Here is a 12,543-nt window from a genome sequence, read left to right on the forward strand (position 1 = left end):
CAGGGCCCAAGAGGCGGCCTGCACCAGACCCTCCATCCAGACGTCCCACTTGTCCTTTCCATCTCCCAGCAATCCACATGGCAGCTTCACTGAGGCCCTGGACCCAGACAACCCTCTTCTTCTGACCCCATGTACACAGTTTCTATGTTCCTTCCTTGGCTGGGAGGCCATCCTGATTCCTCATCCCCTCGGTCTCTTTCCACCCCACATGCTCCTGGCTACCTCTGCTCAGCCTCAGAATTCAGCTGAGAGTCCATGTGCAGGGAGCGCTCCTGGAGCCCCAACCCCGCATCCAAGTCAGATGCTCGCTTTAATGCTCCCCCAGCACTCATCATTCCACCGAGACCGTAATCACCACTTACTAACAAGTCTTCCTCTCTGAGGAGAACTTGCACTCTAGCACGGCCCCCGAACATCACTTGAACAGATCAACACTGTGTAGGCGCCTGCAGAGTGGGGAGAACTCACCGCTGTGCGGGTGCCTCGCTTTGTGCGGGTGCCCTAAAATCTAGCCTCCGCTGCTCATGTGACCACACCTGGCAAAACTGTGCGGAGAGTGATACAAACGCGTGATGAGCAGGAACGGCCATGCACACCTGGGCCCCCTTATTCTTTCTCCTAACAGACTCAAAGTGCTTCTCACTTGTGCTCATCAGATCAGAACAGCTGTATCAGCTGTGTCTTATTCCAGCTATAACTGGGAATGCGAATTAGGAACAGCAGTCACAGGCTCTTATTTGTACTGCAAACGCTTAATCCACACCAGTTCTCGATAACCCTTCTCATGCTATCCCCATAAACATGAAGCAGCAGGCTCAAAATCGGTGTCTTCTCGTCCTGAAAAGCTCTGCAGCGTAGGTAGCGAGTGAAGAAATCATCAAGTTGATCTGTTTTCCATATTCTAGAGGTAGCTCACATCATCCAATAATACTGCCAATCTAACGAAATACAGACAACGACTGGAAAACAAACCAACCAGGCAAAGCACACCTTTGTTTTCAAGCTACACGTGTCCCCAGGGGGAGCGGCTCCTTCCCCATCGGGAGCCACTCACCTATACTTCACTGCTCTCCACTTGCATCAAGGACCCACACTCCTCTCCGGCACAAAGGTCAAGAAGTGTGCCTCGCGCAGCTCTTACCTCCTAAACTAAAACCTGCAACCCAGGACCATTCGCTGAGTGCACCTGTGACTAATGGTCAACAAGGCACCCAGATATCAACCATGGTTAATTACAGATGTGATTCAAACCACAGAACTGCTTAACGAATGACCCAAGTCACTTAACGAAATAGAACCAACAAAATACAGCCTAAGCGGCAAGGCCATGTTCTGTATTCCCATCTGCCAATCCTGCTCATTTTGACCCAGTGCAAGCAAACGGTTTCAAAAGCACATAGCAGGTTCAGTCTCCTCTACCTGAAATCAAGAGGCATCAGCAAGCCAAAACAGCCATGAGTTCCAAATCTGGGAATGGAGGGAACAAGAAAGGAGGAGCGCGGTTACCCAGTGAATGAGGTGGGGCTGCGGCTCGGCTCCCACAGCACTCCTGCTGGGACACCACCACTGTCTGGTTCCCATGGGCCCTGGAGCCTACATGTGGGCGTAACCTTCCACCAGGTGCTCAAGCCCACCACCCCTGCATCCTGGTGGGTCTCACAGGCGCCATGACTCCCTGCACTCTTCCTCACCTCAAAATATTCAGGTGGGAGCAGGAGATGCAGTGCTGAAAGATGGTTCCCTCCCGTGTCACTTCTACCAAAAACTGTAGCCTGGCGTTTGTAATTGTGAGCAAATTCAAATTGGCTCTACTTTCGGAATCTGGATCATCCGATCATCATAAATTCAGAACCAGGAACCAATGACTAGGAGCAGACACTCCATCAAATGCCAGAGTTCTCTGAAAATAGGTCACCCAGTAATTTCCAGTTAAAAATGGTACAATGAACAAAGATGGTAGCTCCCACTCTCTTCTGATGACCCTCCTAAAAAAAAGATTGTTTCCTAAAGGCACACAGCCACAGAGCAAAACAAAACCAAGAAAAGACAACAGTAAGAAACCTGGAAGGTAGAATACAAATGAATGAAAACACACCTAAGCCAAAAAAAGCTGAGTCACAAGCTTGCAAGGAGGAGCACTGAGAAACGGTCCAACTGTCATCACGGAACCCCCAAAAGGTTACAATAGCGGCACCTGGGTCCATCTGGAAGGGAGGGTGTAGACTGGAGCCCCAATACAGCAGGAATTGAACACTGAAAGTCCGTTTAAACGCAGTTAGGTAAAACCCATGATCACACCTCAATCAATGCAGGAAAGCACTTGGCAAAATCCAACACCCTTTCATTATAAAACATTCAACCAAGTAGGAGTAGAAGGCAACTTCCCAAGCCGATAAAGGGCATTCACTGACACCCCCGGCTCACATCAGCCTCTGTGGGAAAGGACGCACAGCTTCCCCCTGAGATCAAGAACAAAACAAGGATGCCTACTTCCAGCACTGCTATTCGACATGGCACGGGAGCCGTTAGGCAAGAACAAGAAACGAAAGACCTCCAATTGGAAAGGAAGCGGTAAAGCTATCTCTGCTCACAGATGACATATCTCATATATAGAAATAAAGAATTCACAAGAAAAAAAACTATAAAAGCTAACGAATTCGGCAGAGATGCAAGTTACAAGATCAACACCCAAAAATCAGTTGTATTTCTATAAACTAGCCATGAACAATCTCGAAATGAAATTAAACAATTCCTCTTACCACAGCATCCCAAAGAACAACAAACTTAAGAGTAAATTTAACCGAGAAAGTACAAGGCTCGTACACTGAAAATTACAAAACACTGCTGAAAGAAATTAAAGAAAAATACATGGAAAGACTTCCTTGTTCATAGACTAGAAGACTTAATATTTTGAAACATGGCAGTATAATCCTATGAGATCTCCACATTCAATGCAATCTCTATGAAAGTTCCAATGGCCTTCTTTGCAAATACGGTAAAGTTAATCTTTAAATTCGTAAGGAGGGGCGCCTGGGTGGCGCAGTTGGTTAAGCATCTGCCTTCAGCTTGGGTCGTGATCTCCAGGCCCTGGGATCTAGCCCTGAATTCAGGCTTCCCGTTCAGCAGGGAGTCTGTTAGCTCCCTTTCCGTCTGCCAATCCCCCCTGCTTGCACCAGTTCTCGAACAAATAAATAAAATCTTAACAAGAAAAGAAAAGAAAGCCAAAACAAAGCAAAGAAGATAGTGAATGCAAGAGAGAGCATATAGAGAAACTGGAACCTTGTACGCAGCGGGTGGGACTGTAAAGTGATGCAGCCACTGCGGAAAACAATCCGGCAGTTCCCCTACACGTTAAATTAGAGCTACCATATGATCCAGCAACCCTACTCCTAGATACATACCCAAAAAACAGGAAAACATGTACTCCAACAAAAACCTGTACACAAATGTTCATAGCAGCACTACTCATTAATAGGCAAAAAGTAGAAATGACTCAAATGTCCACTAACCAATAAACGGATGAAAAAACTGTGGTATATTCATGCGGTAGATTCTTCAGCCAAAAAAAAGAAATGCAGCTCTGATACGTTACAACATGGATAAACCTTGAAAACATTATGCTAAGTGAAAGAAGCCAGACACGGAAGGCCACATATTGTATGAATCCGCGTCTATAAAACAACCTAGAGCAGGCAAACTCATAGACGGAAAGGAGGTTAGTGGGGCCAGAGGCTGGCAGCAGGGGCAACGGGGAAGTGCCTGCTGACAGGTATGGGGTTTCCGCTAAGGGGCGAAAACAGACCATTCTGGAACTAGACCGTGATGAGAGCTGGCCCTTCCAGACCCATCAAAGGGGCAAATTTTATGTTGTGTATTTCACCAGTCACGCAACAGCAGTGGTTAGCTAGCATGCATCAACCAGCTGCTTCCTGCCTTCCCTCAGGAAAGACTGCAGAATAAAACCCAGGGGTCTCAGGGTGCAGGGCGGGGGGGGGGGGGGGAGCCTCAGCCAGTGAAACATCTGCCTTCAGCTCTGGTCCCTGTTCCCCAGGTCCTGGACAGAGACCTACGTGGGGGCTCCCGGCTCAGCAGGGAGTCTGCTTCTCTCTCTCCCTCTGCCCATGCTCCGTTTCTCTCTCTCAAAGGGACAAATAAAATCTTAAACAAACAAAAAAACAAACACCGAGGGGTCTCTATAGCAGAGGTTAAGGGGAATCCTGAAGTCCCAGGATGTCCTCCTAAAAAGGGAGAGGAGCAGCACTTCCTTACTCATTTTTGAGGGCCACAGCCACACTCTTCTAAACCCAACTTGGAAAACAAGGCAGGAGGCTGGAAAGCCCTTGAAAGGATAAAATGCCCAATAAAGGACAAAGGTAATGCCCCTCTCTATCAGCCCGGAACTACCACAAGACGGGGCAGGGTCCTGCTCTCGGATGTGCTCAACCAGGATCACCCAACATGTCACAGAACACAGGCCAAAGCAAGCAAAAAGTGAGGTCACGGAAGAAGAGAATGAGCCACTACCATGTCTACGAAATAAGAAACATGGCTGAGGGGCGCCTGAGTGGCTCAGTGGGTTAAGCTGCTGCCTTCAGCTCAGGTCATGATCCCAGGGTCCTGGGACTGAGTCCCACAACCGGCTCCTTGCTCAGCGGGGAACCTGCTTCTCTCTGCCTCTCCCTGCCACTCTGCCTGCTTGTGCGTGCTCTGACAAATAAATAAATAAAATCTTAAAAAAAAAAAAAAAAGAAACATGGCTGAATTTTAGAGGAAAAAAGGAACCTCCAAAAAAGCTCTGGGAAATTTAAAACACGATGACCAAAATAAAATGCTAAATAAAAGAGAAGAAAACACTGAGGAAATCTACAAAGTGAAATGAAAAGACAAAAATGGAAAATGGGAGAGATAAAAATTTTATTTTTAAAAAGTAGAAACAGGGACCAAAAGGGCTAAGGCCCAAGTAATAGCATTTCCAAAACACAGAGAAAACAAAAGTAAAACAAGAAAAGTGTCCAAGAAAACAGTGCAAGAAAATCCCCCAGAACTAACCCTCCTGAGCTTCCAGACTTAGAAAAACTACACAATGTCCCATGAAATGGAGGCAAATAAACCAAAACCCAAGTTTCTGAGCAGTGCAGATCCTGGGAGTGAAAACAGTGCGCTCACGCCCGGGTTGAGACCGAGGAGCACTTACTGGGGTAGCGGGCCGCAAGCACCCCGGGAAGGCAGGCCCCGCACACTGGAGTGCTCCTATGGGCACGAACAGGTCCCCTGCGGGAAGGCAGGCCCCGGGCCCCGGGCCCCGCCCCACCCCGGGGCTGGCATGCACTCCACACCTGCTCACCCGGGCTGGCGGAGAGTGAGGGCCCCGCCCGCACCAGCGCACCAGGTGCAGAAACTCCGGGACCTGTAGGAGAGCTGCAGAGCAGGTCAAGAGGGCGAGCGCCCCACCCCGGGCTCCAGCGGGGTCAAGCACCCCAAGGCCAAGCCGGGGAACCTGGTGGGGGGTCAGAGGAGCCCAGATGACGGGGGGCTCCCGTGTATTGGGGGCACGGGGATCGGAGGCACCGGAGTGTTGGAGGTGGCAGGGGTCGGGGCGCCCAGGTGTGCGGAAGGCTGGGTGCCAGGGTGTGGGGGTGGTGGAGATCGGGTGCTCCCGGGTGTTGGGTGAGTGAGGGAAGCGGGGACTCCCGGGTGCCGGGGCTGGGAGAGGCGGGGACTCCCGGGGGTCGGGGGTGTCGGGGTCTGGGGATGGCGGGAGTCGAGGTCGGCGGGAGCCGGAGTCGGGGGTTGGGGGTGTCGGGGGCTCCCGGGAGTCGAGTCGGGGGAAGTGGAGCTCCCGGGTGTCGTCGTCGAGGGAGGCGAGGGCTCCCGGGTGTCAGCGTCGGGGGAGGCGGGGGCTCCCGGGGTCGGCGTCAGGGGAGGCGGAGGCACGCGGAGGCACCCGGGGCGCCCGGCGGGCGGCGACGGCAGAGGTCCCCGGCTGCGCACGCGTCCGCACAGCCCCGCCGGCACCCCGGTACGCCGCTGACGTGGGGCGGAGGAGACGCCCCGGGACTGGCCTGCAGCAGACTCTGCCCAGGTGCGGGGACGCGCAAGGCCGAGGAGGGGGCGGCGGCCGTTGGCTGCCCAGGCTGGGCCCGTGGCACAACCCGTGCCCGCCGCCCCCGGCCCGCAGCTCCCGTCCGCTGTGAGACGCCCTAGCCCTATTCCTGTGCCCCCCGCCGACCTCGCTCCGGCCCCTTACCTCTCCCACCTTTCCCCTCCCCTCCCCAGGAGCTCACCTGCCTCGCGCCACAGCCACCACTGACTGCGCCCCTGCTGCCGCCCCAGGCCTGGTCCGCGCCACCCAGACCCGATCTCGAGAAGAGACCTTGCGGACGCCAGCCAATCGCGGGCCGCGACTGGAGGCGGGCGGGAGCAACGCAGACTTCCACCAATCTGGAGCGCGCCACCTGAAGCCCCTTGGCCAATGAGGAGGCTGTCTATCTAGGAGCCTGACCAATCGCGAGCTGAGGCCGACCGCTCAGGCGGAGAAGTGGGCGGGGCTGCGAGGCGCTGCGCCGGGCCGTACGGCGGAGCGGGGCGGGGGGGAACGTACGCTGCGGGGGCCGTACGGCAGAGGCGGGACCGCGGCCGCGGCGGGAGGGGCCACAAGGGGGCGGATCCATGGCTCCGCCCCCGCGGAGGACCGCGCCCTGGGCCCTGCGCGGCCGCTGGGGGGCTGCCGCGCATGTGGCGCCCCGCCCTCGGTCCGCACTTGCCCGGGACCCAGGGGGAGACTGAGGCTCCGGCGGGCGGGGGCCCCAACGAGTCTTCGCCGGTCCGCTCGCAACCGCACGCAGCGACCTCGCCCTCTCGGAGGAGCTCGGACGCCGTTTCCCCGGGGTGGGTGTTAGGGATGGGGGCTCCTGGGACGGGGGGCTCGCGCTATGGGACCAGCCAGGTGGCCTCGCAAGTGGGGGAGGGGCTTGGCACGGTCCCCTGCGGAGGACTCCGGGAGCACGAGGGATGTTCTAGGACAGAGAAGCGCTGGGGAGGAGGGTAGGACTCCCCACGCACAGGCGCGGTGCAGGGAGGAAACCCGCGGCCCGCTGTGTCCTGGAGCTGCCACCTGGGAGAGAGGCCGCACCAGGGTCAGGGGACCCCTGCACGCCGACCTGGCTCCCGCCCCCGCCCGTGCTGGGTTTGTGTTGGCTTCCTCGGGGCTCGGCTGGTACCTATTGATGGCAGCCGGACTCAGTGGGCTGGAACCCGTTTGCACGGCGGGGAGCTGTGTGCAGGAGTCCCTCTGCTGCCATCTCGACGCGAGGCCCCTCGGCCTAGAGAGAGCACCTAGTCCAGCCTCACGGGGAGGCCCGAGAGGGGACACTTCTCTGTGGGCTCCGTCAGGGTCAGGGGCGATGGGGTCCCTTGCTTGCCCGGCTCCCCAACTCTGCCCTCCTCCCTCTGGTTGTGGGCCTTACCTGCTCCCCTGGGCCGTCTGATCCCGTTATTTCAAACCCAGCAAGTTCTCTCCTGGACAGCTCCGTGGGCGCACTCTCCTCACTGGGGTTGAATGGCAGGACCCCATGTTCACTGGATGCCTCCTATAGCAGGTGCATTTTTGAAGCAGGTAGAAAATCACATTCTCTGTTCCCACATTCCGATGGGAGGAGCTATGTGTTTCTGTGCAAGCTTGGAGGAAAACAAGCAGAGACAGGGCTAAGGTGTGGGAGGCCTGCAAATTATGAATGTAGCAGGCAGGTGGGGACACAGGAGACCCAAGGGAGCAAACCAGCAGCATTCGGGGCAGACAGAAAAGCAGATGCCAGCACCCTGAGGTGGGTGTTGAAGATTTAGAGGCCCTCATTCACTGGTCAAGGAAGCCAAGTTTGTGTGGACACTGGCTTCCAGAGAAAAGGAATTCGACAGCTAGTCAGTGTGAAGTCGCAATAAGGGAACGTGACTTGAATGTGACATCATAGACTTAAATCATAGAGGAGACACGTCCAAGAACAAGGCTAGTTCTTCAAAATGAAACGGGCACCTGGGTGGCTCAATTGGTTTGGACATAGACTCGATTTTAGCTGCAGTCATGGGTTCCACTGAGCATGGAGTCTGCTTGTCTCTCTCCTTGTCTGCTGCTCCCCACCCTTGCTCTGCTTCTCTCTCCCAAATAAATAAGCAAAAATCTTTAAAAGAAAGAAAGAGCACTTTACAGTGTCACATAAATGTAGAGGCTGAGACAAGAAATGCACTCAGGAAATGACAAGCCATTAACTGAAAAACGGTATATGCTGTGGGATTTCATGTGTTCACACACTCACACACACACATACACACACAGCTTGGAAAAATGATGCCAGCAATTCCTTCCAAGTAGGGGCATTGCTCTTCTCGTCCTCCTTGGTGTTATTGTATTTTGCACAATGAACTCAACAGTTTTAGAAGTTTCCAAAGTTTCTAAGTGTCAAAATATAAGAAAGTACTGCAACATGCACCTTGATTCCACTATCCCAAATTAACTGGGACTATCTTGTCATGTCCCTTTTTGAAGTTTCATTTTTAAAGAAATAAAACTAGCTGCTAGATAACTGGAAAGCCAAATGAAAAGGAACACTGTAGTGTCTAGAGGAGATGACAAGGAGAATTTGTTTCCCTGCAGCAGGGAAGGATTTCTTAAACAAAACCTCAGAAGTACATCAACAGCAGAACATGGATGGATTATGTCAAAATGAAGGGTGTCTGGGGGCACCCGGGGGGGTACAGTCGGTTAAATGTCCAACTCTTGGTTTCAGCTCAGGTCGTGATCTCAGGGTCCTGGGACTGAGACCCACGTCAGGCTCTATACTCAGTGTGGAGTCTGCTTGAGATTCTCTCCCTCTCCCTCTGCCCGTCCCGCTCATGCCATCTGTCTCTCTCTCTCTCAAATAAATATAATCTTTAAAAAAAAAATGTCTGTTCCATAAAAGACACCATGACAAGTCAGCAGCCAGTGACCAGTCAGAAGATATTTGCCATGTTTAAAACAGACAAGGAGCTACTGCTTAGAGGGTCCAAGGAGCTCCTGGAGATGGAGAGGAAGACAGGAACACAGCAGAGGAGCAGGCAAAGGGTGTGAACAGGCAATGCACTGGGAAGAAACCTAAATGCACGGCAGGAATAGAAGAGATGCTTGATGGGGCACTTGGCAGGCTCAGTAGGTGCAACTCTGCATCTCAGGCTTGTGAGTCTGAAACCCATGTTTGGTGTAGAGAAAAAAAAAATCTTAAAAATTAAACCTTAAAAACCTTAAAATTTTTCAAAAATTAAGAAGAAATGCTGGAGCTCATTTGGGATCAGAGAAATGCAAATAGAATAACTCCTTCTCGCCCCACCTCCATCCCGTCAGCAGCAGAGAGGGAAGGATGCCAGGTGCTGGTGGGCCGGTGGAGGGCTTGGGGATGCTGGTGTCCCCTGAGCTGCACACCCGCCCCCAGGCCCCTGGGAAGGGAACTTGAGCAGGGCCTTCCCTCCAAGGTGCTGGTCCTGACACTCTGCCCTGGGCAAATAGGGACCCCCTGGCAGGCAGGGTGTCCCAGGCCCACCGGGCAGATGGCATGCTGGTTCACCGTATGCTTCAGCTGGCCAAGAGCATCCCTTTTTTTCTCCACCGTGTGTTCTCTCCAGGCGCACAGTGGACTGGGCGAGCCCCACCCACTCCCGGGAGGGCCATCTGCCTGAGTCTGTCTACGGAATCAGATGTTTACCTCACCCGGAAACTCCCCCGCAGACATGTCCAGAATAATCTTTGCACGAATATCTGGGCTCCCTGTGGCCCGTCCAGTTCTTCTCCTGCCTTTAGGTTCAGACTCAGACTGGAACTTACACCAGTAGCCCTCCTGGGTCTCTGCTGCTGGGTGTTCCGGCCTCCGTGACCCCACGAGCCAGTTTCATATACGCATCTCTCTCTTTCACGGGTACGCACCTGCCCCACGCGCCATGTCTTCCACCGTCTCTCTGGAGAACCTGGACTGACACATACCGTCACCCTACTATTCTGCATGACACCATTCAGGTGAGTGAAGACACACCGAGCAGGGCTGTGTGGGTAATAAGGACGCTTACAGCAAGGAAGAGAGACACCAACCATAAGACCTTTGGGGAAGGGGATGGCAGAGGAGTAAGGAATGATCCAGAGAATAGTTGCATGAAACGAGGCGGGATCAGGATGTCAGTGGGCCATTGAGGAGGGTTGAATTCCCTCCCCTTTCCACCCTGGATGAGATAGATGGAAGTCAAATAAATAGGTAAAGAGAAGATGGATAGATCATCGATAGATGATACATAGACCTAAATCTCGCTGGTCCCCTTTGCAGCCCTCAAAGTCTTCCCTCAACAGGGAGGCTGGTGGACAGACTCCTGGAAGCTTGGCCTCCCACGCAAAAGCAGGTCCCTGTAAGGATGCATGCCGCGCTGCGGGGTCAGGTGTGTGGAGCACCAGGGCACGGCTGTGCTGCTCAGTGTGCCCCACCCCCCTGTGCTAGGCCTGGATACCAAGGGCTCTGCTCCATTCCCTGTGCTGGATATACCCCCTCCACAAGAAGAACAGAATAAATTGGACCTAACCATTCTTGCCAATGGGTGTTAAGCCCTTCCTGGGTCTCACCGCTTTGAACACCGCCTGTGGGGGTGTCTTCTGCCCAGAAGTGGGGCCTCTCAGCACAGAGACAACACGTACCAATTTTAGATAGACCCAAGTTATCCTTTTCTTTTAAAGATTTTATTTATTTGACACACAGAGAAATCACAAGTAGGCAGAGAGGCAGGCAGAGAGAGAAGGGGAAGCAGGCTCTCTACTGAGCAGAGAGCCCAACACGGGACTCGATCCCAGGACCCCGAGATCACGGCCCGAGCTGAAGGCAGAGGCTTAACCCACTGAGCCACCCAGGCGTCCCAACCGAGTTATCTTTATACTAATTGTCTGAGGGGCGCCTGGGTGGCTCAGTGGGTTAAGTCTCTGCCTTCGGCTCAGGTCGTGATCTCGGGGTCTTGGGATCGAGTCCCACATCGGCTCTCTTCTCAGCGGTAAGCCTGCGTCCTCTTCTCTCTGCCTGCCTCCTCCTCTCTCTGACTGCCTCTCTGCCTACTTGTGATCACTCTCTCTGTCAAATAAATAAATAAAATCTTAAAAAAAATAAATGTTCGATTTAATGTGGTTATGTTCTATAAAGAATTCTTATTTTATAATATATGTAAAGCATTTATTAAAATGTTACTAAATATAGAGACACCTGGGTGGCTCAGCCAGTCAAGCACCTGCCTTTAGGTTGTGATCTCAGGGTCCTGGGATTGAGCCCCACATCGGGCCCCATGCTCAGCGGGGAGCCTGCTTCTCCCTTTCCCTCTGCCCCTCTGTCTCAAATAAATAACATCTTTTTTAAAAGTTACTAAATATAGACTATGATTACAAACAGCACATTTGTATATCATAGGGATAAAAGAAGTGGGTTCCATATGTTTGTATATTGCGTGAATTAATACAACTATAATTCACCTATTTATGACTACATAAATTCCAAAGAATTAACGAAGAAAAACACACTGGATTTCAGTCAAGGCAGAGGCAACCTAATCAAACTTTCTCTGCTACTTTCCCACGGTTTAGAGCTAAAAATAACTTCTCAACATAACTTCACGTCACTTAAATAAATGGCAAAGAGATGCCACTTTGCAATGCCTTAACCCGTGAGTATGGAATAAAATAATGACAAGTATTGAGGATGGAAGTTTCTAAGTTGTTATGTTCTCCTGAGGGGTAAGTGGGAGGAGTGTGGGCCGGGGGCCAGCAGCTCTGACCCCACCCCTCCCCTGGCTCAGCCAGCTGGAGCTGTGGGGCACTGACCCAAGCCCTTGGCCTCCCCAGGCCCCAGTAGCCTCCCCTATCAACAGGACTCATCGTGTCTGCCTGCAGGGCCTCCAGAGAATGGCGGTAACACGTTGGCAGCTCCTGGCCTTCTGGAAGCAAGCAGTGAGTGACGTCCATGGTCACACAGGGTGATGGTGGGAGTGCTGCCTACAGCTATGCCATGGAACTCAGGTGGGCTCTGAAGCAGAGATAGTCTGAGGCCAAAGCCCACTGGAGTCTGGGGGCAGGCAGAGGGCTCAGGACCCCCACTGTGGGCTTGCAGGGAGGTGGGCCACACACCTCTGAAACTCCAGCATCTGCGGGTCTAATGCACTGCCTTGCATTCCTGCAGACCAGCCCAAGGGACACTCACAACTGTCACATGTCACAGGCATGAAGACAAGGTCTTTCAGAGGCATGGCTCGGGTTGGGGCCTACTCCCTATGCTCTGCACCAGAGCCCAATGCCTGGGTTTCTCCCTGGAGAGGGTGGACAGCCTGGCACCAGGACCTGGCCCCTGGGGGTGCTGGGCCTCTCCCGCTGGGGGGCTGGCACAGCCTGCAAGGCCTCCATCCAAAGAAGAGGAGCACGAGGAGCAGGTGCAGGGAGGGACAAGGACAGGCGGGCAGGAGAGCATAGCCAGGGTCTGCTTCTCCGCCTGTGCAGCAATCGGC

General features: G+C 53.3%; 2 protein-coding genes and 1 long non-coding RNA gene across 10 annotated transcripts in view; 2 read left to right on the plus strand and 1 right to left on the minus strand.

Moving 5' to 3' along the window:
- Positions 1-6,387, minus strand: part of SUN1 (Sad1 and UNC84 domain containing 1) — a 53,376-nt gene extending 46,989 nt beyond the window's left edge. For 7 of the 8 annotated variants that reach the window (XM_045992595.1, XM_045992591.1, XM_045992592.1 and 4 more), the window contains exon 1: positions 6,285-6,387. The gene's annotated coding sequence lies outside the window, so the exon portion shown is untranslated. The remainder of the gene's footprint in view (positions 1-6,284) is intronic. The other variant, XM_045992593.1, reaches the window with a different exon arrangement.
- On the plus strand, positions 5,647-6,476 carry LOC123934177 (rRNA 2'-O-methyltransferase fibrillarin-like). The gene is made up of 2 exons (XM_045994180.1): positions 5,647-6,082; positions 6,277-6,476. Exons 1-2 carry the CDS (start codon positions 5,752-5,754, stop codon positions 6,474-6,476), a joined length of 531 nt encoding a protein of 176 aa, XP_045850136.1. The 5' UTR covers positions 5,647-5,751.
- A 33-nt stretch (positions 6,477-6,509) lies between these two features.
- On the plus strand, positions 6,510-11,993 carry LOC123933441. Its single transcript, XR_006816602.1, has 3 exons — positions 6,510-6,888; positions 9,652-10,039; positions 11,936-11,993. It is a non-coding gene; the product is annotated as an uncharacterized LOC123933441 (long non-coding RNA).
- The last annotated feature ends 550 nt before the right edge of the window (positions 11,994-12,543 follow it).

Source organism: Meles meles, chromosome 21, assembly GCF_922984935.1.
Source record: "Meles meles chromosome 21, mMelMel3.1 paternal haplotype, whole genome shotgun sequence".
Classification (NCBI taxonomy): domain Eukaryota; kingdom Metazoa; phylum Chordata; class Mammalia; order Carnivora; family Mustelidae; genus Meles; species Meles meles.

Bases quoted from the DNA above. Each gene is read 5' to 3' on its own strand.
- LOC123934177 (XM_045994180.1), top strand. From the start codon at position 5,752: ATGGCGGGAGTCGAGGTCGGCGGGAGCCGGAGTCGGGGGTTGGGGGTG. The intron at 6,083-6,276 runs GTGCGGGGACGC...TCCCCTCCCCAG, and splicing joins CTGCAGCAGACTCTGCCCAG to GAGCTCACCTGCCTCGCGCC.